The 27,013-nt window shown below is 41.4% G+C and overlaps 1 protein-coding gene across 2 annotated transcripts; it reads right to left on the bottom strand.

Moving 5' to 3' along the window:
• Positions 1-24,643, bottom strand: niban2a (niban apoptosis regulator 2a). 2 transcript variants are annotated; one of them, XM_030768945.1, is made up of 15 exons: positions 24,347-24,643; positions 18,347-18,477; positions 16,582-16,710; positions 16,338-16,443; positions 15,761-15,928; positions 8,785-8,900; positions 4,836-4,940; positions 4,399-4,561; positions 3,135-3,322; positions 2,750-2,905; positions 2,243-2,356; positions 1,610-1,717; positions 1,178-1,289; positions 506-990; positions 1-409 (listed from the first exon to the last, which is right to left on the bottom strand). In XM_030768945.1, exons 1-15 carry the CDS (start codon positions 24,399-24,401, stop codon positions 134-136), a joined length of 2,412 nt encoding a protein of 803 aa, XP_030624805.1. In that variant the 5' UTR covers positions 24,402-24,643; the 3' UTR covers positions 1-133. The 2 variants fall into 2 exon arrangements, with proteins under 2 accessions (XP_030624805.1, XP_030624804.1); XM_030768944.1 differs by having other exon boundaries at positions 1-990.
• Positions 24,644-27,013: the final 2,370 nt, after the last annotated feature.

The following is a 27,013-nucleotide window of genomic DNA, read 5'->3' as shown; positions in this document are numbered from 1 at the left end:
CGTAACCCAAAAAAAGTCATGCTGAGAAACAGTTAAAAAAAAAAAAATCCAATGTCCAACTCACACTATGTAGGTTTTCCTTTCCTCTTTCCTCCCTCCCTGTCTTTGTCATGTGCACTCTATCCTCTCCTTACTACAGTGCCACCACTATATGGTCAGGATCAGCTGCGTCACCCTCTGCATCCAGCTGCTCTGTGATTGGTTGCGATACTTCTTCTTCTGCTGCTTCATTGCTTGGAGACTGGAAACCGCTATCATCATAGTTATGGGGTTTGGAGTCAGTGGAAGGCTGAGCTATCTCAACGTCTGAATCTACAGCGAGTAGCTCTGAATCGTTCTCCTGCACAGCGATCTCTATTTCCTGTATAGCGCTTTCAATGGCCGACACGTTCTCCTTCACTTCTTTGATCTGCGCCGTGTTTGGACTGTGGACGATTTCCAGACTCACGTGATTCTCATCCTGTGGCAAACCGTTAGTGTCGCCTTTTGACACCGAATTCTTTACTCTGGTGGTGACCTCCTCCACCTCCTCTAGTTCCACCGTCCCATTGGTTAGCAGTGGGTTTTCCTTCTCACTGTTGGGGACTACAACCTCAACCACAGGGTTGATCAATGCACGAATCTCCTGCACACTGTCTGGGGACTCAGGGTTTTTGATGGACGCTGATTCTGTAGGGGTGCAGGGTTCGTCTGAAGACCCAGGATCCTCATCCTGCCCCTCATTCTCCTCTGGGATACCCTCTACCCCTGGCACCTCCAGACACGACTCATAGGGCAAGAGCGGCATCCCTTCCAACTGGATCATGGAGACTATCTGTCTCCGTTTCTTATTCTGCCCGTCAGTGTTGTCTCTGGTTTCCACGCCACTTAACTGGCCTTCCCAGTCAATGGTGTTTTCACCCAGAAGATGCAGATTGGGGTCACTGTTGGTGAGGACAATGCTGTCCCTGAAGAGGTTGTGTCTCCTCTGAACTGCTGCTTCTTTCACAGCTACATAGAATAGAGAGAGAACGTGATCTCTTACTACTGATGCAGAAACAGCACTGAAAACAACGGCCAATTATAAACCTCACAGGCGGTTACTTGTTTGGTTAGTCGGTACGCATTCAAGTCAATAGACTGGTCAAGTCACAAGATTTTTATTACAACTAAAAAAGTGAAGTGAATGTAAACTCACCCATCTTGATATCTTTAATGACAGACTGAAGGACCACTTCCTCAAAGACATTCTCTACCAGGATGAAGCGGGAGAAATCCTCAAAAATGAGCTCCTGGAACTTTGGTAGATCCTGATCATACAAACATGGACAGAGTCACAGTTAAAGAGAGAACTTTGGTAGATCCTGATCATACAAACATGGACAGAGCCACAGTTAAAGAGAGAGAGAAAACACAGAAACAAGTAACAGAGGAAGACAGCATTTGACATTACACCAGAGAAGGTCATTTCTGACTCAACCACTGGGTGGAGCATTTGTACCAATCAACTTTTAATTTTTTGTCTCCTCAAATATTGCAGGTGAATAACTTAAAGATGGATTATGAGGACAAAAATATCAAATGATCAGAATGAACTGGTGACTGAAAACCAGAAAATTTCTCTCCTCACCGTGGTGAAGGATGGGGAGAGCTGTTTCAGCATGTGAGGGATGATGATTTGCAGGAGAGCTTCCCTGAAAAACTTCTTACGCACGGTGCTGCTGTCATAATCGTATTTCTGCAGATGGATAAAAAAGAAAAGGAAAAAAAAATCAAATTAAAACGAGATAAATAAGCCCTGATGTCTGCGTCCTACAGCTTTCATGTAATCTTAGATCTGCCAATGGAGAGGTGTATGTTTGTATCAGAGGATGAATATTTACAGTAGTTTTCCAGTAGATGGCGCCATACCTCAATAACAAACAACATGTAGGCACCTCTGTTTCAAAATGGTCTTTCCCAACAGCAGCCTTTTAAAGCACAAAGCTGCACTTTCTGAACTTATCCCATAACTAAGACACAAAAACATCATGGTAGTAAAATCCCCATTTGAACCGCTGTGAAATTACTTATCACTTTGACATTCTCTAGATGAACAATGATTTAAAATATATGCATGCTTTGCATTCCAAAGTGTTGATCCTACCTCTACCACCCCACTACACCTGCCGACAAAGGCATCTTGCAAATGCAAATCGAAGAATGATAAAATTACGCCCCCTTTACCTCCACCAATGGTGGTCTGTTTCCAGCCACGACTCACCTTCAGGACTCGATCCTGACAGCGCTGAATGGTCTTACAGAGGTCTTCTCCTCCACTGGCATCCAGGCTCTGCTTCAGCAGCTGCTCAAATGTGTACACAGCATTGTCCATTTGCTATAGGTCACCCAGCATCCAGCAAAAACAGAAAGGCAAGATAGATATCGTTAGGGATAAAAAAAAAAAGACTAGTTTAGACTAACTAAGGAATTAGTAAGACAGTCAATAGGATACTAAGCTGATAAAATATATAGTATATATAAAATATATAGCTCAGTATCATCTGATAGAGTGTGCAACCAGCAACAAAACATGGCAAATATTACTGTAATTTTCCCTTAGTGTTTTTAACCTAATATAACCTGTAAGAGGTAAACTTTAGACAACCATTATTCTTCTGTGTCACCAACACAAAGATGACCTGCTTAGTCTAGGCTTTTCTATAATAGTCACTTCACTAGTGTTAGAGTACATGGATTGTACATGGGAGATGAGCAGAGAGAGACTGACCTCTCGCATGAGGATCTGTGCTCTGTGGACAAACACAGACTGGCCGGACACATCAAACCTCTGTTGCAGGCCCTCCAGACTCAGCTGCTCCACTTTCTCATATGCGCTCTGCATCTTCACAGGATGGAAAGCCAGCATGGAGATCCTGTCCATGTGCTAGAGCCAAAGAGAGAGAGAGAGAGAGAGAGAGAGAGAGAGATGTTATAACTTAAAGACAGAGAACAAGAACAGTATACTTGACTGTATCTAGCTCACTAACTGATCCACTGACATCCATTTGACGGACAACCAAAAAGAAGAAATGATAAGGCTCACACAGGGCCTCGCTTTAGGCTATTTCTGTGGTCCTCTCATGTTTCAAAACATTTCAAAATATGACCCTCACCTCTGCCATTTTCTTCTTCCCTCCATCGTTCAGTGTGTTCTTGCTAACCGCCACCAGCTCACGGAAAAAAGTATCTCGAACCTCAGAGAACCCTCGGCTTGTGGGCTCCATCAGGGCCTCCAGGATGGAATTGATGTAGGGCTGCACATTGGTTCTCTTGAGCTGCTCCGCTTTGGGTGAGACCAGTGCTGTGTGATAATGAAAGGTAGGGATTTTATGATAAGATATATTCTCACAAGAGATGTCAAAGGAGTCGCAATTATATTTATTCCAAAGGTGTCCACAAATATCTGAGTTCTTCTGAGGATTAAAGATTCTTCTGAAGTATATGTGGAGTGGCTCAGCGTATTAAGAAAAGATCACAGATTCGTAAAGAAATATGGTGTCTTGCATCACCCCTGTTAGTCTGGCTGTAGCCTGAAACAAGAACTTCAAGACTACGTTTTCACTCAAATAACCATGTAAACGTTTAACCACAGGACAAACACTGGCTTCTAGATGGCAACTACCCTGAGCAAACAGCCAAAACATTGTCATATTATCACAATATGATATATCTTCCCTCACGGAAAAAAAAACTGGCACATTAAGACACATGCATATTCCATTTGTGTGGGCTACTGACTACTGCCTGGAAACTAACTGGTTATGATAAATGTGAAATTTGCTACCGGTGCTGCCTGTGGAATGCAGTCTCTCCACAATTGTTCACTTGTTCAAGCATTGTCCCTGCCAAGTCTACTTTCAGGCAGACTGGCAAATTCTGGAATTTTTCAGGTTACAGTCGCTTAAATGAACTGTAACTGAACGTTTATTCTTCAACACAGAAAGATGGGGGAGGATAAAGCTTTAAAAAAAACAGATACATACAAGTGATAAGTGAAGAAGAGTAAAAAAAAAAAAAAAATCAAATAAATAAACTGAACAGGTTGCTGGGTGAAACTTGAGAATGGCATTGAATTGCCCCTGTGCAAAGCATCCTGTCTAACATTTAAGGCAATAAGATAACAACAAAGCATTGTTCAGTAACAGGTCTGACAGCTATACAGCTCCCATGCTTGATATGAATCACGACATACACACCTGTTCTCTGGAAGACTTCTCTTGAAAACTATCATTATTACATATTACATTGAACCTTCAAAGACTGACATTATACTTTGCAATATAATATATGTTACCCCAGAGCACTGTGAATGTATGACAGGGAATTGATGAGGGAGCGATGAGAAAAACTGGGCTGTTTTTTTTTTTTTTCCCTTACCCCGGATCTTTCCAAAAACATGCTCCTTAGAGGTAATGATCTGATCCATGTCTGTTCGTAGAGAAGCTTCCATTAGCGGGCGCTGTCCCTCACACACCTGCACCAGGGCCTCGTACCTCGCCCTGGTCTGAGACAGAACCTGCCTGTACACTGCATCTGAAATCTGACAGAAAACACAAACACAAACATACTCTTGGTTTATTACAGCTACTATGGAGTAATTAAGATTTAAAAAAAAAAAGAGAGAGAGAGAGACAGCTACACAGCACGACAGCAAACATACACAATACAAGCTTTCCTATTACAATGATGATATTAAACAGTATAAGTAGTTTATATGGCAAGCTTGAATTTCTGAAGCCCCTTTGAAAATCTTGAAAATCAGAGATTTTTAGACTGTTGCAAGTCTAGCATTCACTCTTCAACAGGGCACCCACCAGCATCCAGTTTCTCTGTCTTTGTTGAGTTTTTCCTTTCAGTCGCGGTACGATCAGGTCTCGTAGCTCAGGATGCAGCGTCTCCATTACCAAGTTTGCCAAAATCTGCACATACACGAAAATATCGTTTGCGAGAGATACTTAATCATGTGGTTACAAGACCGCATCTTGTTCTCACTCTTTGTTTGTTGAACGACAAGTAATTTACGCAATATTGAAACAGTTCTTCCACAGTCTGTAACTGACATCATTTGAATGAGCAGGTCAGCCAATGCTGACCACTTCATGTTGGATTTGCATCAATATCTTTGATGACTTTTAAGACTATGATTCCAGACTTGGTGACACAGTGGCAGGTTATTAAAACCTGAACAAATAACAGTATGAGATGCTCTGTTTCCATAACATAAATATTACATTACTATAATTATTACATAACACTGTTATGCAATCAAAAGCCTTTGAAGTGTTGGATTACATTTTGAAAATGACAAAAACAGCAATAGTAGTGGTTTTAGTTGTCAGTGACCACATAGGCGTATGCTTGTTTGAAGCTATGGTCTGTTTCACCATATATTTAAAGAAGGGGGGGGGGGGGGGGGTTGTGATGATATATACCACACAAAAATATCCCACAAACGTGACAAGGATTAATGAATAAAAAAAATTAGGATGAAGCACCCCCCTTTTACAGTAGAGGTTACAGTATCTGGAGCATCTTTAGGTAAAACAGCACTTGCTGATATCAGCAAGTTAACTAATGGTTTCTTACAATTTTCCCCACTGAGTCAGAAACAAACAAACCACACCCGCAACCCCCAAGCATACACACACAGATATACACACACACAAACATTGGCACACACATTCACATACACACACACAAAAAAAAAAACCCTGTCAGAAACCCCGTCAGCGTGTGGCGCCAGTGAATAGCAGCCCATACAAATGCAGGTTCGTATGGTTTTCTGCAGTTCATTAGTCCGTGTATTACGAGGTGACAGAGACTGAAGAAACAACACAGGCCTGCCCTGTACACACCTGTGCAGCGTAAAGCCCACCTGATCTACTCGGCTTAACACCCCATTCTTCAAAAACACCCCAGACAACAGCACACGCCCCACACACACACACACACACACACACACGCAGAACTAACAAAATAGAAAAAAAAACCCGACCCCACCTACAACATCACAAAACACGTCAAACACAAAGACCCTTGAATGGGCATCTTAGATATGGTGCTAATGTTTGACTGATATGAGTTATGACTGCTGTTTCAAGTGAGCACTAAAATGTCCACTTAAGAGTGACAGGATGGAGATTTGCTTATTCAAAGCTGACAGCTGTAAGTGGAGCAGAGTAATGACAGCAGGTAAATGGATGAGCTAACATCTTTTATTCTAAACCCTATGGATTTATCACACTGTATAAAACAATTTTATTTATGTAAATTGCTTTAAAAAAATGATAGTTTAGACATACAAGATTAATTTTTAGATTTTACAGTGTGCATTATCAATGTCCCATCAGTTCCATCATGGAACCAAATAGTGCATAATAATTATATCAGTGTGGACCAGTGCCTGCCCCCCCCCCAACTACTCTTTCACTACACTGTTTCTATGGGAACGGAGGGGAATGGCCAGGTGTGGGCCAACCCTACCCCCAGGCTGTATAGGAAAACAAAAACAGGGAGCTAACACCCTGTAGCAATAACAACATGCACAGACAGTGAACTCTAGTGTGTTGGGTGTGTGTCGGTGTGTATGTATGTATGTATTGATTTGAGACACCCCATCATGCAGAGGCAGGAAGAAGTGAGGCAATCGCATCCAACACACACACACACACACACACACACACACACACACACACACACACACACACAAACACACACACACACACACCATCATTTTTCAGTAAACCTAAGCTCAATAGGTACTTTATTCTCCTCCCACAGCACCCTTCACATGTTAAAACTACCAGTGCTAATAGTCTATTAAAACACAGACACCTCATTCATAAGAGGACAGGGTGTGTCTACGCAAGAGAAAACACACACAACATGAGTTTTAAAAAAGGGGCGGGGGGCGGGTGGGAGTCAAAGCAGGCCCAGGGTATACTGACAATGCGGGGCCAGAGTCTTTATTCATACCCTAGTGCGTTTCTCTCTGACTCATTGTCAGTGTGACAGCTTGCTCTTGATGGGGACAGAAGCTTGGCTAAGCAGTCTAAGAGTGAAGTAAGGGAGTTGAGTAAGAGATGGAGCACAGAACAATGTCACAGGACCTCAGCCAGCATACACTTAACGTATAACAAGGTGTGTATGGGTGTGCACACGTACGCGTACACACACACACACACACACACACACACAGCTGCAGGAACTGCTCTCTCCCTTCCTTCACCTCCCTGTTTGGAAGTACAATACAAGTCCACAGACGCACACACAGACACACAGGTACTCTTGACTCACATCACTAGAGTATTAATTGTTATCATTTTACCACTGGGTGTGTATGACCCCACCAAAATGAGAAGGTGGTCTGAGAGTGTTTTCTGTGTATGGAAGGGTGCACAGCAGCCCCTATTCCATGTTTCGAATGAATACCATTTTGCATTGCATTCAAATGAATATGTGCCTTCTCAGGTAAGGCCTTCACTCTGGGTTATTTGAATTAGAGATATCAGGAGCCAGAACTGAAAAGAACAGTGTGCAAGCACACATGCACACACTCCACAGATGACAACTCAACTCTATTACAATACCTTAACGCGGGCATTGGCTTGGACATGTTTGAGAGTTGACTTCAGGACGTTAGACGAACATGGCGTAAATAACCACTATATTAAATCAGCAGCGGCACTGTAGGAAGTGCCATTCTACTGCACACAAAACCTGGGTATTATTTCTCCTTATTGGATTTGGTGAACAGCTGCCACAGTAATTAAAAGCAAACTGTTTGTAAAACACGCTTTCTTTTCTCTGGGATCTGAACTGACAGTCATATTGTGTCCTGTAGTTATTTTCCATTGCTCTTTTGGTTACTCTACAGCTACTCCTCTGATGGCTCTCATGCATACATTGTGAAAAACACTCTGTCAAGAATTAACTTCAGGCTACCGCTCATTATTACATCCCACAGTCTAATTAAAAATGATTAACTGAAAATCATCAATCAGATGATCAACCAACAGGCCTCTTCTAGTTGTGGATTGTGCAGTGTTTACTGAACATAGTTTTCACCAAACTTTTCACTTCACTGAACTTAACACATTCTGTAAGATTAATATATTAAAACATTTTGGGTTTCTGTGATTTCCATGGCTGTATACTGGCAGAGAGAGAGAGAGAGAGAGAGAGAGAGAGAGAGAGAGAGAGAGAGAGAGAGAGATTATGCTCTCTGCTAAGAGAGAGAGAAGTGAAATAATGTTGAACTGAAAGGAGCAGAGAGAGACCCATTGAGAAGTAAAGCCATTTTAGGGCCACACCTGAGTCTGTGTTTGGGTTGCTTCCCACCTGCACTGCAGCACAAAGACTGGATTGAGCTCACTCTGTGGAAACTCCACCCATGGGAATGGAGGAGAAGATAGGAGGGGGGAGGGGGGGGCAGAAGGAGAGATGGTGTGTGCCAATCCCGAGGACCTGTTTCTGGGGCAGCTTTTTATTGCTCCTCCTTCAACCTGCATCTTGTCCTTATAAGACTCTCACTGTCTACCTTCTATCACGGAAATTCTGGGATTTTTAATGACTCTATGCAGTCTTGTCAATTTACAAGAAAGCTCTCAAGCTGTACTTGAATCTGTTCTTCACGTTATCAGTCGCATCTAAGTGTTGCCAGTGTGGAAAGCACTCTCGTGGCGATAACTTTGAAGCCGCATGTATGCTTTGAGAGAGGTGGTCTTCAGACATGGGAAGAAACGTATCTTTTCCTCCACTCACCTGTGGTGGCTCTCCGCACATCATGTCCCACGTACCATAGTGACCCTTAGACTGTCTGTAGAGCCGCAGTGAGTCTGTGAATGCGGGGGTCAACACTGTGTAATCGTCTGACAGACCTACGGAAGACCAGGAGAGAGAGAGAGAGAGCAATGACTCAGTCAATTGTTTTGACCTCCTAAAATGACTAATTCAAAAATTGTTTTGTTCCTTTTTGACTTAGAGATAGTAAGAATAGAAAAGGAGGGGGGAAAAAAAGTCCCTCAACCTAGAGCAATGAAGTATCGTATGGCTGCATTGCTTGAGAAACCAAACCAGAGTCTAACAGGGCTCTGCTGGCACACCAACACGGTGGAAATGCACCGAAAAAAATAGAAAAAAAACAAAAAACATTTTGAGAACCTCTGCGGTAACCATGGTTACCCGCAGAAGAGCGAGATAGAGTTTCTGACCTAAGGAAACTGAGGTTTTAAGGCAACGAGTCTTTGGGTTGATTGTTATTTAACACATCAGTCCAGAATTATGCTTGTCTATCTACACATTGTGACAAAATAGAAACAGCTACCAATGATTAATGGGAAAAAAAATACATGCCTAAAATGTTTGTGGTAGCAAAGACTACAGAAGAGAGATTTTCATGTGCAAGAGGCTCTTTTGATCAAACTTTGTTTATACACACCTGATCGAGAAACGTGCAAAGAAATCAATTTGAAATACCTGTGCGTGTTCAGACAAAGAGAAGTAAACACAGATAGGTAGCATTCTGACAGTTGTGAGCTGGGTGAAACAGAAAGGCAGCCAGGATCATTTTAACCGGTCGTATTTTGGAGAGTGAAGATGACCTTAGGGGATGGCTCTCTTGCGGCCAGCAGGAAATGTGGCTAAGCTCTGGTTAGCAGAGTCTCATATGAGGCAGCAGGAAACCACTGGACACAAGCTGCACAAACATCCAGCCAACACATAAGCTCCAGCAGAATGAAAAACACAGGAAGAACTGCTGATTGAAAGAGTGTTTGTGTAGGGCCATGGTTGTGTGTATGCACAAACGTACGTACGCATCTCTGCGGGTGGGTGTGTGTATTTCACTCTGCGTGTTGGAAAATAATGAAACTCTGTGTCTTCAAAGTCTGTATATACCAACAGATAGTTATCTTTGGGTATGAAAACAATGTCTTTTCGTCAATTGTGCAGTGTGACGGTGAGTGTTTCAGTGATTCAACTGTGAGACAGCCGTGACTCAGATTTTGACAAAGACAGGAAGGGAATAGAGAGAGATTGAGGGAGAGAGTGGTGAGGGGTACAGACTACTGCTGTCAGGAGCAGGAAGTCCACTGAGTCTCACAGAGCTGAAGAAAAAAAGTACCCTTTCGAGAGAGAGAGAGAGACAGAGAGACAGAGAGGGAGGGAGATAAAAAGAGGGAGAGGCAGAGAAACAAAGACAGAGAAAGGGAACTACCCCGTTTTTCTTGGCGTAGCTCTCATGAGAGCAATTTGAATGCACATGTCAGCAACATAGTCATTTTTAGTTATTGTGTGTGTCTGGTGCACACTATGGGGACTTTGTCACTATCAATGTCCACATGCGGACAGCGGTAGCATACTGCTAGTGTGTTCACAGTTAGTACTGTCAAGAAAAGTAAAATTTAACATTTAAAACATTAAGGCCAAAACAGGCCTTCCTGAAGTAACAGTAAATATAATTTCAGTGTATTGGCATGTGTGTGAGAGTGTGTGTGTCTGTGTATGTGCATGCAGTGCTTAGAGCTGGGGTGTGGTGAATTAGCATTTAGGAGAGAAATTAGTGAGTAGATCTGAACCAGAGTGGACGGCATGAGAAAGTCTGCCGGCGCAGGATGGGGTAAAAATAGAACATGTGGTAGTGTTTAATATGGAGCCTGTAGCGAGTGTGTTTCCCCTGCCATATCTCAGCTCAGTGGTTGGCTGTGACTCCCTTGGCTGCCAATTCCCAGGGCTTTTCAACCACTGCGTACTGTACGTGCACAGTTAAAGATTTAGACCATTATCGCACAATTTCCTATTGTGTCTAAGACTTCAGACTTCAGCCACATGGAACCATCATATCTCTGAGCATCTTAAAATAATACTCAAACTGGCTGCAAACAGAAAGGATTTAACTGCACTCTTAAGAGAACAGAGTATATAAAACAGTAATGAACCTAATGCTGTACTGCTTACACAGCACTGAAACAATAGGTAAACTGGACTTTTAAACTGATTTAATCTCTCTCTCTCTTTCTCTCTCTCTCTTACACACACACACACACACACACACACACACACACACACACGCACGTGCGCGCACACACACACAGTATTAACAGTTGTGCAAAGGTAAGAGTAATACTGAGGATAAATGCTGAATGTTATCCTTCTCCATTCCATATTAATGCAGAGAAGTGACAGCAGTATAACAGACGGTGGATTATTTTGTCAGTTTAGAGATAAAACAGCAGTAAGGTAGTAATTTCTCTCCCCACTGGGTAGGAGCAATAAAACGTAGTGTTACCAGTGCAGCTGAATATTCTGATGGTAACAGAAAGTAAGGCTGCAGTTGTATTTGGTAGGTTAGATACATTTTGTTCTCTCCTGGTTTAGTAGGCAGTTAGTTGGCCGCCAGGCTGCAGTATCTGTGCCCCAGAGCCCTGTTCAGTAGTGGGGGGGGGGGGGGGGGGGGGGGGGGGGGGGGGGGGGTGGTAGGGAAGTGAGAGTGGGTGTAGGTGTGTGGGGGTGGTGGTTGATGGATTGGGCTCTAGGGGCGGCTGACAGCCAGTGGCATGTTCTGACTTCCAATGAGACGCTGGGGATGTGTCCGTGGCTTGGAATCCCCTGTTGGGAAGGTCAGGGCCCATAAAGAGCTCAAGTGATAGTGAGAATGCTGTACAGTAAAGTATGTCAGTGACACCCAGTTAATACTTAGCTAGACACAGAACTACACCAGCAAGACAGCTCTAACTTTCCTTTAGAGAAATAATTCAAAGGCAAGTGGTATTCAGTTATTATGGAATGTAATAATACAATAATATTACTGCATGAAAGCATTTCTAGGGATATAATATAGACTGAATAAGTTACACTGAACAACAACATGAATGTTATCTTTATGGTCCCTCAGAAATGCTCAAAGGCATTAATACAAAGTATGCAGTTTGATTGTTGAATGAATCTCCAATATAATGTACTCTTCAACACCCTACTATTATATGTGCAAATAGCTTTTCACTAACAATGTTCCAGAAAAGCAACTGTTGCCTCCCGTCAATGAACCTCAAGGCGCAGTCTGTTTGGCTGGAGCATACACCTGTGTGTCGCACAAAACCACAAACTGACAAAAGATGATACAGTTTTATCCATAATGCTGTTATTTTTCTTCTCTGAAGACATGGCATGTGAAAAAATGTGAAAAGTAAACATGTCCTTAAATGTCTCACCCTGATGATGTCATCTCTAGGTGTGGCAGCAGAGGTGACAACTAAATAAAAATTCAATCGTATCATCACCAGGGAGAGAAGACTCAGAGAGTCAAAACACTCTGACAACAAAACAACTGGCAGTCCTTACGTTTAAGTATAAGCCAAAAGGTATCTCATACATTTTGCGTAATAACATATTATGACAATTACACCATCAAATCCATGCTTTTCCAGTATGTAGTAGCTGCTTGTGGTATAACTGGGAAAATTTGCCACTTTTGACCGTTTAATGTCTCATTACGACTTATTTCAGGGCAGGTTGTCCACCCACACACTAATTCCCAAAGTGCTCACATCTGTGTTTGCGGTTTGACTTATCTCAGCAGCATGAATAACTTGAGTTGTGCTCAACCATGTATCACCTACCAGATATCCTGTTTGAGAATTGTCAGCAATAATGTTTTAAACAGCAACCAAATGCTGTAAAACCACTGCTTTGCATAAGGGTGAAAGTTCTCTGTCCTCCACATTGTGTTATACAGAACATTTCTGTGTTTATGAACTTCAGAGAGAACAAACTGTCTTTTGTGAACTTCATCTTTTCTCACAGGTAGCTTTGAACATACAGTCCTTTGGCAGAAGAACAATACACACAACAACGTAGAGGTGATTAACAGTTACAGTCCAAGTTCCTCCTCTGAGGATACCAAAGCAAAACATGATAAAGCATTTCTAGTTGTTCTTTTCTCATCACGTATTCGTTTGGCAGCAAATACAGTTGTGTTCCATCATCACAACTTTGGTTTCAAAACTGACATAAATGTCATTTCCTCCAAACCATATGTATTAATAGTAGATACAATCCCATAGGCAGAGTGTAAACATCCCAAACCAGCTGCTTATTCCAACCTGCAGTTCTAATTCAAGACTTATTCATGGTCTACACAACCACTGCGGAGACCACTAAGGATCCTCCTAAAGGTTTCTAGTGGTGTTGTGAAAATCTGCTTTTCACAGAGCGGAGGAGAGAGTAGCAGGCTTGATTTAACTGAGGAGGACTGAACAAATGCATAAGTAAGCAAATGAATTTACAGAGCACCATTTTACAGGTAGAGCCAAAGCGCTTAACTCGGGGGTGGGCGCACTCACCTGACATAGCTGTATTTGTGCCATCAGTGGCAGGCTAAAATTTGGAAATAGCTAAAAGTTTTAATCCCTAGCCAACGTCAGACAAAACTGGATAATACTGTTCTAATCTCCCTGGACATACCTTCCAGTAGAGCACCTCAGATGCTTTGTTTTAGCCATGCCACAGACTCACATAAAGGGGAAATGGGGGAGGGGTGGGAGGACTCGTGGACATAAATTCACTAGATGAAGGAGTGTCTTACCAATCAGTGAGGCTTATCTGGGGGAAATGGGTGGAGATGCGCATCTACCTTGGGCTGGACAAAAACAAGCCTCTGTGAGAGATTCCCACCGTAAAGCCATTCATTTTGCTCTGAATAGTGGTCTGATATTAAGTGGTCTGTTTTCCGTCAGGAGAGGGAGAGAGGGAAAGAGAGAGAGGGAAGGAGGGTGGGCTGAATGAGAGAACAGCTAAAGAGAGGCTGAGAAAGGGTGGTTATAGCCGAGGGATAAAAGACACACACAGACAAGAGACACGGGACTGATTGGAACAGGAAGGTCTTGAAAAAATGCATGGCTAATGAAACAAGATGTACTGAAATGACTGCCTCGACAAGAAGGAGCTAGCATTCAAATAGGTGTGGGAGCTCTTCAAGAAAGAAAAAAAAACCCTCAAGACTACAATTTACAATCTTAGTCCAGTTTTTTCTTGACTACAGAGTCAGAGCAGCTCAGCTATTCATTCCTTTAAATGAGTGTTCCAGTTACCAGATGGAAAGTTTCAGGGTAGTCTCTGGAGGCCTGTGGAGCATGCCAGAGCAGGTACAGAAAGAGACTAAACTGAATGAATATGGAGACAGGCCAAAATGAAATAAAGAGTTTCCTAATTTTGCAGAGAGAGAGAGAGAAAAAAAAACAGACTCAGACAAAGCTTTATAGCCCCTTAATGAAAAGCCTTTCAGGATAGGTTGTGGTAAAGCCCGGCTATGCAATATCAAAAGAAACACCCTGAAATCCTTTAAGTGTACATGTCAACAATTACAGACAAGATGCACAACAAAAGGTTTCATTTAAAGCAATGTTATGGCCACTGATTGTGAAATGCATCATTTCATCACTTTATTCTGCATAACAATAATCTTGATGCCCTAGTACGTCTAGACGGGTAATATCTGAATTAATACCATTCTTCTTCAAAGTGTATTATGGGAAGGTGATGATATGGTTTTTAGAACGTAAATTATTGTTAAACACAGAGCTGTCCCAGGCCATGGGTTCTTTCTGAGTTTTCTTCTGTGTCAGAGCAGTTGAAACAAGTCTGCACTTGTGATTCACATTCATAGCAATTACTCAGAGAGCAACTGTCGTCAGCATCGTTCTTTATGCACAATCAATTGCGGGGAAAATTTAATCTCCAACCAGCTCCTGTTTCAGTATTAAGCTAATAATGTTTGCTAACATTCTATGAAAAAAAAAAAAAAAAGATTTCAAGAACCCTCTTTGTGCGGAAAATGAGACATTACATTGGATTATAATATGCCGCAAAGACACGTTTTGTGACGTCATGAGGTACGTTATGCTGTTTCCCTGTGACGGAAACGCATTCAGTGTATGGCGTGTTTAAAAAGAGAGTCATTTAAAAAGCATTTTTACACATCTCTTTATGTTGCAGACGTTGAAGTGGCCGTTCCCGTGAGCTTTTGCATAAGCATGCAGGTCATTACGGAGAGAAAAAATGTCTTATGAAAGCCAATGACTGCTGGGTGTCAGTGCAAGTCATGTAGAAGTATTGATTTCAGACAACGTTTCTGGTTAGATGAACATGTGCCTTAGCACTGAAACCCGTAAACTAAGATTTTCTGCTTTAAGTAAATATACTCACAATTGACTAAATATACAGACTGGTAAACAAACAAATACCAACACAACAACGGTATGAAATATTTTGGTCTATTTCTAATGAAAGTGGTTTGCTAGAAGGATCAACGCACAGCATTACCAAGGCAGGAAACATCCAAAATAAATTCCAATGCACTTCTGTCGTCTTCATTGACACCAGCTCATTTCAAAGGCATCCAAACTTTCATGCACTGACACACACCTTAGTTCTTATTTTGAACAATGACAATGATAGAGAGGAATGATTAACAGGGTGTAGCTCACCTAAGTGACACTCCAGAGGCGGTGTTTAGAACACGTGCCCTCCTAGTAAAAACTCAAACAGCTTTCGTTTGGCATGTTCGCCCTGTTTCGTTTGGCATGTTAGCTGAGAACATTTTGGTTTACCTGTGTGTGTGTGTGTGTGTGTGTGTGTGTGGGAGAGAATTTTTACCATCGTGAGTATTTGTTGGTGTATGTATAGGAGAGAATTTTGACCATCATGAGTATTTGTTGGTGTATATGTCAGGATGTCTGCTCACCATTGTTGCTGTGTCTGACACAGTCCTGAAAGACGGCATGCCATTTCTTTTGCTCTTTCTCAGTCATCACACAGAAGAAGTGATGTCGGGCATATGGATGCCAGAGGATGAGAGGGAAGCGTGTGGTAGTCTTCAGAAACGGAGAGCTATTGGCTTTGGCCTTCAGTCCTACAACACACAGCACAGATCTCTATTAGAACTGAGACTCTAATGGCACAGCCATGGCACACGTTTCAAGGAACAGAGACAGTACGCCACACTACAACCATGCCATTGATGAGCATTGCACAATTTTGACTCACATGAATTCATTCAATTGTTTATTCATACATACATTCACCAAACCTTCCAGCTATTCATTTATTAACCTTAGGTTAAGGTTAGGCTCATACCAGTCCAGCTCCTCCCTTGAACTGCGCCCCATTCAATGATGTATTTACATTTATTCATTTATACACACACTTTTATACAAAGAGACCCTCCACCCTCAAAGACCCTCTCCTTCCCTCCCGCTCTCTGACTCATCATCCATCCATCCATCCATGCCCTTCTTTCATTCACCAAAGAAATCTCTCACCTGGCAGGCTGCTGTTGATTAGCTCCAAATATTCTTCCATGGAGGACAAGGCTTTGTATCCTGCACAGTTGATGATTCCCTTGGGCTGAAGTCCTCTGTCGTGAGCCTGAGTGCAGAGAAAACAACAATTTTGTTTGTCATAGCAACTGTCGTGTCATACTTACACACAAAATCGATAATTTTGTAAAGTTGGTGCCAGTTCTGTGAGGAAAGGAAAAGTAGACTTCTGTCCAGTTATTCTCACCTGTTTATTTTCATAGAAGCTGATGTTGTAGGATTCAGCCACGTAAAGGAAACGGTTACGCCATTTCTTGTTCTCCTCAAGGTACTGGTACAGGCCTCCAGAGAAGATGGATTTGTCTTTCAGGGGATCCTGTTGAAAGATTTTTTTTTTTTTTAAAACTTCTCCAGCTAACTCTCCAATGCTTTATTTAATGTTTGCTGCGTGGTGCAGAATAATGTTTCTTAACCATCTTCATGGTCAAAATCTAGAATTTTTGTTTCTCTGGGTTAAGCTGGGAGTTACTCTTACTCAGTGAAGAAACCATACAGAAAATAGAAGTAACTCTCATCCCTGAAATGCCCAGAAAATTGAAAGGCCAGAAAGAATCAGCAGGGACAAGAGCTCAGAGTTAAAACAGACTGTGGTTTTAGTTTATCCCTGTTTATTGACATACTCATACACTGAACATTACTACATGTAAAGAGCACTTCCAGAGAGAGAGAAAGGGAGAGGGAGAGGGAGAGAGAGAGAGAGAGAGAGAGAGAGAGAGAGAAAAAAAACCTTTGATGTCATAACATAATGCCAGATCTTGACATATTTTGAACTCAAATAGTGGAGCAGATCTAAAGAGAAAGCACATGATTCCCATGAAGTGTTTGCTGGACCATGGGCCAACCCACAATGTTGTCAGATTTCCGCTCACAAAGATCAAATGACTTCAAGCACTTAATCCAAAACAAGGAAGGAAGGTGGGTTAGGGGGAGACAAAAAGTCCAAGAGAGGGAAAGATCTTTTAACTTTCCAAGAACTGTGTCTAGGAGCATGCTTGTTTGTGCATTTTGTTTGATGTGAGCAGATGATGAATGCAGTGCTGCTTACTGTGATGGAAAGTAATGAGTTTTGCATCTGTATGTTAAACCACGCATTGCAGCTTCATTAACACTGGGTTATGGATTAACATATGGGGCCTTCCTTTTAATCAATCCTTATTTGTCCTGAAGTGACTAAACATACATACTAATGACATTCACTGTTTACTTTTGTCCTAAGAAAGACTCCCACCCAGTGGAAGATGCCGTGTGTTCTACACCAGTCCAAACCTAATGGTGAGGAATTTGCGGTGAAACAGAGTAGTTGTACTGTCTGTGCTCATTCTGTTCGTTAAGAACGTTTCCTCATTGAAAGGGCTGTGGCATCTGCAGTCTTTGAGAACTGTGAGTTTACTGGACTCAATCAAAGAGTGTGTGTGTGTGTGTGTGTGTGTGTGTGTACATTAGCGCACATGAGGCAGCCATTACAGTTTCTTAACTCATGTGTGAAATGTGTTCTACTTTCCCTCCACTGATTCTATGAAGAAAACCGTTACCATGGGACCATATGGCTTTGGGAATTTACCGTACTTCTCTGTGCATTTTCATTTAAACAAAGGGACGACAAAAAAAAAAAAAATGAATAAACACAGGGAGAGAAACGGGCAAAAAGATTCCACAATGTGAAAATAGGCTGAGGGAGAGGAAAAGACAAGGCCAACGTCTAATCAAGAAGAACACAGAGACCAAGAACAGGCTGACAAATGGCTGCATGTGTACATGAGTTTGCTTGTTCTTATGTAAACGTAATGCTTACAGCAAAGGTGTAAAAGAGACATACTGATGGAATGATAGAGATAATATCATATTGATACTTGCTTCTAAAAAAAGACAGGTGGATACAAAGAAAAAATGGAAATGTGAAATAAGGTAAAGAGAGAAAGCCACAGATAGTCCAGAACGTATTGGATCGTTACCTTGCGGTGTAGCAGTTGTGACTGTGGGCCTCCACCACCTTCTATCTCAAAACGCACACTGTTAAAGAGAGCCACTGCATACTGCTGTTCATACACTTTCCCAAACTCATCCAACACGGCTCTGGTGCGGGCTGTAGAAACACACATTATACAAATAGATATGCATCAAAAAAAAAGGCACATCTAAGAATAATAATGAGGAACGAAACGTAACCTTTCCGTTGGTAGAAATACTTTTTGCTAGGTCTGGGCAGATTTAGCGATTCTTGTCTTGACTGATGAGAGCTTTGGGCTGTTGGTTAACATAGTAAAAAAAAAAAAAAAAACCCAGAAAAATTGGAAGAAAGGCCATGGCAGTTTCTTCTCTTCAAAACCACACACAGAGCACACATACACACAGAGATGTAAAGAATGTTTGTTTCCTCTAAAGAGGGTAATTTGATCCAGGACTCCTTGGTTGGCAGCGACAGAGATGGAGCGTGTAGGGGATGGTCTGCTGACAGTGGATCAGTCAGGCACAGGGCAGGGAGCCCCTTTAGCCCTCCACGCACAGTTTATTACGCCTCTCTGAGTGTTTGACATGTACTGAATCACATTACAGTTATTGATATGGGCAAAGCTATTACTTTCCTCAAATACGGACATACTAAACGCCATGCCTAAACACAAAGACAGGTAGATAGACACATACAAACCACCTTGCCTACACACACAAACATTCCAAGTCATAGACACACACACACACACACACACACACGCCCACACACCTACACACCCACACAGACACATGGAGGTAGTGCTGAATAATATGCAAATATGAAACAGCCTATCAGCAGTTCATGAAAAACAGATAATTGCTATAAAGTGAAAACTGCCCCTATCAAAGGATAGCAGGTTAATACAGCTGCATAGACACAAGCGAGCTTTGACTTCAGGAGGACCAAATTTTATCATAAAAGCATATTTAAATGTCAGAGTTGGATAGAGCAAACAAAGAAAAGTTTGATAAACTATTATGGCTTGGTCTATGGCCAGCTAAACACGGATAACCCAGTCTAAGCCTGGGACAGTGTCTCAGGTTAAGCCCTTTTGTTAAATTAAGTCATACTCCCACTGGAGACTTCTGATATGACTCAGGAATGTGTGGAAAAAACAGATTGTAGGGCTGCCAACAACTCCTTTGTGGGACGTGTCTGAAAGCCCCTTATTTCCAGAAGTTTCCCTTGGTTTCCCTTCGCTTTGTGGTAGCATTTCCTCCTGTAAATAAAAAAAAAACCTAATTCTTGGTCTATATCCAATTCTCCACTGACATTCAAACAATCAAAGTTTGGTGTTTACAGTGAATGTCTTATGTGCCGCTTTTGGTGCAAGTGCTACAGGAAAAGGAATCTAGAGAAGAAAAGGAAGGATGGATCTGACAGTAGAGGAAAACAAGGGAAGGTTGTGCGTGTCTCTCTGGAGTCCTGACTAATGTGAGTGACATCCTCTTAACACATGACTACACTCTCAATGAACTTATCTAAAAGAACAGCCGCTATGAAAAGGTTATGACGGTCTCTTTTATTTTTAGGCATCAAGGTCTATAACAAACAATGCTATGAATCAAAAAAATTCACAAACAAAACTCCTGGACCTGTACAAACACACAAGCATGACAGCACCCAAAGTCCTGTCCGTTGTACTTTGTTGGCCCCGTCAGCTTAATACAGGGAAGGTTCACAATGTATACGGGAGGCACACAGCAGACTTACAGGGCAAGATTTGTGCTAATAATGAGACATATTTCATCAAATGCTCATCCAAACTGACTAAATCCACTGCTGAACGCCAATTTGATTCAAGTCAACTCAATGTGTTCTCATTAATTCCTTTTTAATAAAGAAGAGTCAGTGTTCCCAACTTGTTTTCTGTAGCTATTGTTTGCTCTTAAACAAAGGTGTAAATTACAGTATCTTGTCATTCTCTGCTTCACCAAGCCTACATGATGTGAATCATCTGTGTGCATATGTGGGCGTGTGCCTTGTCAAATCATATAGTGACAAAAGCAGCACTAACAGAAGTGTATGTTTAAGTACTCTACTGACTGTTATACGGCATTCACAAGAATAGAAAGTTATTGAACAAGTTCCTTAAGTCATAGTAATGCCATCTTACACATCCTTAACTGCAGATATGTACTTTTAACTACTAGAAACTGTCTTTCCAAAATACTGTGGAAATTTGAGTGGTGGACATTGCATGGGGGTAGATTGTATCTCTGAGGACAACGATGAGGGTTCACATCTGTCTAACAAAACTAAACTCACCTGAGGGTGGGGGGTATTTACAGGTACACTGAAGTTTCATGAGAAAAGATCTTTAAAACACACACGCAAACACACACACACACACACACACACACACACACCTTGAGACTGTGGTGGCTTGTATATGTGCTAACTTGAAGGTTGGAGTCAGTACAAGAGCCCATTAGACTAAACTATGAGATGTGAATGTGTAGTGAAGGTTGTGAGTGTGTGGTCTGCTCTTGTTCCTGTTGAGTCAGAGGAAACTTTTAATGGGATGTGAACCGTGATTGTCTCAGCTAATCTGGAGACATTAAAAAAAAAAAAAAAAACATAGGGCAGGACTCCCAGACTCCACAATCCACAATCAAAAAGTAAACTGTTACGGCTGAGGAATGTTTTATGCACCGAGCTCATTTTAATGTATCTTCTTCGTCATGGATATTTTGACACAAAACTACATGCACCTTTAGTCAGACCTAAATATCACACTGAATTTACCAGAAAAACTACTCTCATTCTGGGGCTCCAAACACATACAGATCAGAGTTTAAGTATAAGAAATTCTCATTACTGGGCTGTATCCAGTTATTCGGCATTAAGTGCAAGTTCACAAATAGTAGGCGAACATACATACTGTACATTTTTTCCTCTTCTTAATTTCTCAGTGTTCTTGACTTGTCCCTGATGGCACTAAAAAGTTTGGCAACTCTTTCAGCAGTGTGCCTCTCCTCTAATCCGAGCTGGACACCTGTGTGTGTGTGTGTGTGTGTGTATAAAGCTGATCCTGTGTGTCATCCTCCACCACAGAACACAGAATGTGCTTTGGCAGCATAAAGTGAGGAACCACCCTGGTCGCCCTTCTCTCTCTCCTGTTTATTTCTCTCTCCCTCACCTACTCTCAAAACATCATTTCCAGAGAAAGGCTGATCAACCCTCTCTCCCAAACATATCCACATCTATAGTCAGCACTCTTTAACAAATCAGTCAACAATGATACACACCATGCTACATTTAATTTGCGTGTGTGTCCGTGTGCGTGTGCGTGTGTGTGTGTGTGTGTGTGTGTGAGGAGAGAGGGCACTTAAGGACGTTCTTCCACGCTTGATGAAGCCATGAACATGCTCATACCTGTTTGGTCCAGGTCTCTCTAATGAGCTGAGTTTATGACGGAGGTCTAAAGGTCCTGTGCGGAATTTCCTGTGTTAAAGACTCAAGTCACCTCTCTGACCTGCTGCCCAGCTAATAATGAAAGGCATAGGGCTATTACAGGTCAAATGCATCAAACTGAACAAGAAACCCTAAAACCTTGGTTTAGTTACCAAAGGTCCAAAGGTTTCTCTGCATATTTACTTATTTCATATTGAATATATGGACAATAGTTTCTAGTGAATAGTTTATAGAGAATATATCTTGGTATAACAGTGCACATTAATCACGTTTTGATGAGTGGTTTAAATGGGAGACACTGCAGATTTTAACAGTAAAACCCTTGGATTAGGTTATGCTTCAAAATCTGAATATCATCGTCATGTTCTACAAACTCTCTAACAAGACGTGATGCCTTGAGCCTTGGACAACCTTTACCACGATGAAGAAATTATAGCACTTAACATTTATCAACAAAAAACCAAGTCAACTTTGATACTTCACATGAACAGTTAAGGTAATCACCACCCTGGTCCTAGTCCAGTTTCACAGACATTAAAGACGCCTCTATCAATGTATCCCCACTTCATTTTAATACTAACTGAGGAGCCTAAAGAATTATCATCCCATAAGGTGAAGCACAGACACACAAGACGAGTGTTTGCTTTGTTCTTGTCCTGAAGAGTCTCTGGGTTATGCCATTAAGAGCCTTCTTTAGGAGGCTTCTGTAAGAGATGAGGCAGACAAAGACTGGTCTGTAAGAAATAAAGGACAGACAACACTACCTTTCATCTACCCCAGGACCAGTGTTATGGTTGATCACTCCCAGATTAAGCAAGATAGGCTTCCACACATCGAGAAAGGCATTTACACTTACACTCACTCACTCACTCACACACACACACACACACACACACACACACACACACACACACACACACACACACACATCCAGACTCCATCGCCGCTATCTCTGACCATACTAAAGCATGTATGTGCTGGGTAGGGATGCTTGGGTGGTTCAAGGTGATCCCAAATTTCCAGCCACAAGGATAGGCAGACGTTTTCCCTTGCACATTCCCTGTATTCTGAGCTTGGTGTACCATTCAGAAAGGCCAGTTATGGAAAAAGAATCTGGGAGTGAGCTGAAATTCTGAACATTTTTGAACAGTTTCCTTCACCAGTGTTATTCTCGCTCTGTAAAGCTGGAATGTCTATAACTTTCCCCAACACAGCTGGAAATAAGAGCTCTCATTTAAATAGACCCTAAAACATTTTATAGAGGACAGTCTTAATTTTACAAAAAAAAATAGAATAAATATTTTACAGTATGTTTTTCAGGCTAAAAGAGTATTAAATGAGAACAGTTTCTCCCCCACACTATTAATGTGAGAAGGGGATCAAGACATTTGATTGTCATTTTCCCTATGTATTTTGCTGAAGTCTTTGGCAGTGAAAAGGCTAAAGGTTAGATTCCTTTAGTGAAACAGGGACTACAGTTATTACATAAGCAGAAAGACCACACACACACGCACACACACACACACACACACACACACACACTATGCACAAAAGTCACCAATCCTGACATCTTATGATGCTTGGCTGGTCATTCAATTTCCATTCTCCATTCCACCAGAGCTCTAAACAGTGTGTTCCTACACTTCTATCATTACAGCCTATATTAAGTAAGGAAATGTGTACTTCTTCGTGATTACAATGAGACAAAAAAGAGAACCCTGTTTTGAACTCCCACATGGGAATCTGAGCATTTTTAAAGTGAGCAGCAGCCAGTAAAGATCTCTAACCTAAAGCAGAAGGAGAACAAGTCTCCACATGCAGACAGAGAAACCACAGAGTGGAAAGACATAAATAAGAAATTCTATAAGCCCAACCTGCTTCTCGTCTTACCAAGGCACTATAGGCAAAGTCATCAAGATTCTCACACAGAACATCACATAAATAAACACTGTTTGGAAAAGTGGAAAAAGACTGGAGCAACACTTGTTTTAAATTGGAATATGACCGACAGCCCTGTTTAGCTAACAAAGTTTTCACTCTGCCAAAAGTGGTTAGAGAGTAATCATTATGTTTGGGGATGCGTGGAGGTTTTCGTATCAGTTTGCTGGAAGAGGGGATATTTTCTCTGACCAGACCAATATGGTGAAAACCAAGAAATAGAAACTTAAATGGCCTCTAACAACTTTTCTTTGACTGATTATTTTAATTTAACGTATTGTTGCGCAGTCGGTTGTGAAAATCATCACAATTCTACTGTTATGACTGTGTTCTGGTTTTAAAGTCGAAGCAGTTTAAATCTCATCTCTACAGCAGATTCGAGAGAAGCGCTGCATATACAATCTGCTATAGCGTGAAAGGACTAAGAGACTTAATGTCGAATGCCTGACAGGCTTAAAACTTTTAAACTTCGTGAACTCTGGAAAAACTGCCAAAAATATTACTTCAAACTTGTATTGTGACCGACCGTGAGAGAACACGTTCTACTATAATTTGTTCCTGCTGGGTTGAATTCATGTGCGCGCCATACACCTGAGCGTTTCTTTACCTGTAATCATCCCACGCTTGCCCTCGTCCAAATGGCTCGAAATCACATCCCCCATGGCGACGGTAAACTTTAAAATCCAGGGGCAGAATAAAAGCTTCTTTGAAGTACCTCAACTGCAGCGTTGTGGGCAGTGCGTAGAGCGATAAAGAAGTTCTTTTTATTATTAGAAAACAGCAAAATTCCTATCACGTTTCCTCTTCAGCGTCTTCCAACAAAACATCCCAAACGTGGTAATTTAAACCAATCAGCCTGCTGTTGGTGGGTAGTGAGTACAGGCTTGGTTCAACTGTGTTCAGTGCGCATTTAAAATCAGCATTCTGCGGGAGGATAGCAGTGTGCCAAGTTAGGGCCGAAAATCTCAAACTACGTTGCAGACACACACCCTTCCACTGACAATTATTTCTAGTCTGACGTGTTCAGTCCAAGTCGCATCACCTCGAGGGTGTGGTTTAGAAGAGTGAACGGAGTGGTGAGGGTAGGTTAGTAGGGAACACCCAAAACAAATTCAGTCTAACGCTGCCAAGAGAACGAGTTTGAAATTATCCACATTATTTATTTTTAAATGTTGTAACTATATTAAGACACAAATGTTGACAGATTTTGTACCGTTTTGTACTGTACAGAGCTTTTGTAAAGTACATTAAGAGAACTTTAAGTTAAGAACTTATTTAAGTTCAGCAAGTTCAGTTATTTAAGTATGCGGTATTCTCTAGGTCAATTCTACGCAGTGTCACAAGCCTCTCACCAATTTCCACTAGAGAATTAAGTTCTCAGTAACTATTAAAGTCCTTAATACAGTAATAAATAATTATGTGCTATCAAACACTTTTTGGTACAAAATGCAAATATTCCTTGAAAAAATTCAAACAAACAACTGACGGACAACGGTTAAGGGGTAGCCCCGTTAACTCAGTAACAATTCGCTCTGTGATAATTTAATGTCACAACTTTGACAGATGCTTTTAAGAGCAGGCTATGTCGATTCCAAAGTTCTACTTTTTCAGTGTAGTTTTCTTCCCAGGAGATACACACACACACACACACACACACACACACTAGTTTAAAGTTTTATTCAGCTTCATATTATTTTATCATCATTTGAACAATGTAACTGAATGAGACAGTAAAAACTGGACATGCTAATTTGAGCCACACTCTTTTTTCTTCCTCAGGAATGAGTTTATGTTTTGACGAACCAGACGTTCAAATAGCACCCGGCACATACATGTACACAACTCTATTGAGATCCTAATGAGACAAGATGGAAAAAAAAAATACACTGCACTGCCCTCCAGTGGACAAAAGTAGACACCGTCACTAAGATGCCGCACAGCACGAGAACTTTTATGGCGTGACAAAAATATATAAACAATGCAAAAAATAAATAAATAATTTTAAAAAAGTATTGTAGGCTATATTGCTGACTATTCTATTTGGTTACTCACTCTCTCTGTTTTTATTTTTCCATTGTATTTCAATTTCTTGTTTTCTTTGAGGGGAAAAAAACAAATAGGGATGGGTCCTGAGGTCTCTCTCAGTCAGGTAGAGGCCGTCACTGAAATAAACCTCTACACAAATTGTTAGTTTTTTATGCCAAGGTACTGGGATCAGCACTGTCTCCATCAAGGTAATGTACAAGCTACATCTCGTCTATTATTGCTGAATGCTTGGCTGGCATTATCAGTGACTGTTGCTTGATTGGCAAAGCTCCTAATATACCTTTAGAAAACACTCACTTTTCTCCTCGATTCATAAAGATATAGAAAATTGTGGAAAAATTCAACCAACCAAACATACAAATAAATTAACTAATACAGAAAAAAGAAAGAAACAGTATTTACACACATACCTACCAGTGAGTATGCTGGACCTATTGTCCATCCCAAGCTTCCATCATCCCAATCAATCCAACATACACAAATAATGTGTCTTTCTTAATTTCTTTCTTTCTTTCTTTCATTTTTTTCTTGTTTGCTTGTTGTTCAGTTTTCAAAGTCATCCTTTGTTTTATTCAATAATGTGTGACATAAAAATTGTTTTTTGGCTCACATATATTTAAATAGACTGATTTGTATTCTAATGTGGTGAATGTACTTTAGTTCTTTAGTCTGGTAGACCTACCTAAAGCATTAGAAAAATCAATGCTAAACAGTTGCTATGGCCCGTTGGGTTGGAAGTGTGCAGACTATTGTGTGCAGGACCATGGTCTGCACACTTACCCCCAAACTATAAAGGACACAATTTATTGCTTTGTTACTGACTATTTATGGATCATGGCACTTAATTCCATGGGCCTTTGGTGTCATTCATGCCCCCCCTCCCCCGGCCAATTTTACGCTTCCTTTTTATAATACTGTACTAATGGAAAGACCTTGACAACTTTATATTCTAATTTCATTCATTGGTCTTTGCCAGTGGAATCATTGATAGAAATCAGCTTGTGGTTTAACTGCACTTTCACTGTTACGTCCACAGTAAGGGGTCTTGACAATACTCTACAAGGCAAAGGGAGGGGCGGGGACGCAGTGACGCTGCCTCTCCAGTCGAATCTCCGCAGTCAGCTGCGATGTGAGGTGCGCACCCTCGTTCTAGCAAAGACAGGCTGGAGCACAGCAAGGGAAAGAGGGAGGAAATAGACAAGAGTACGGGCGATCGTACAGGAGCATC

Source organism: Chanos chanos, chromosome 3 (assembly GCF_902362185.1).
Source record: "Chanos chanos chromosome 3, fChaCha1.1, whole genome shotgun sequence".
Taxonomy (NCBI): domain Eukaryota; kingdom Metazoa; phylum Chordata; class Actinopteri; order Gonorynchiformes; family Chanidae; genus Chanos; species Chanos chanos.
Note: the sequence above shows the minus strand (reverse complement) of the source record. Positions and strands in the feature narration are given on the sequence as shown.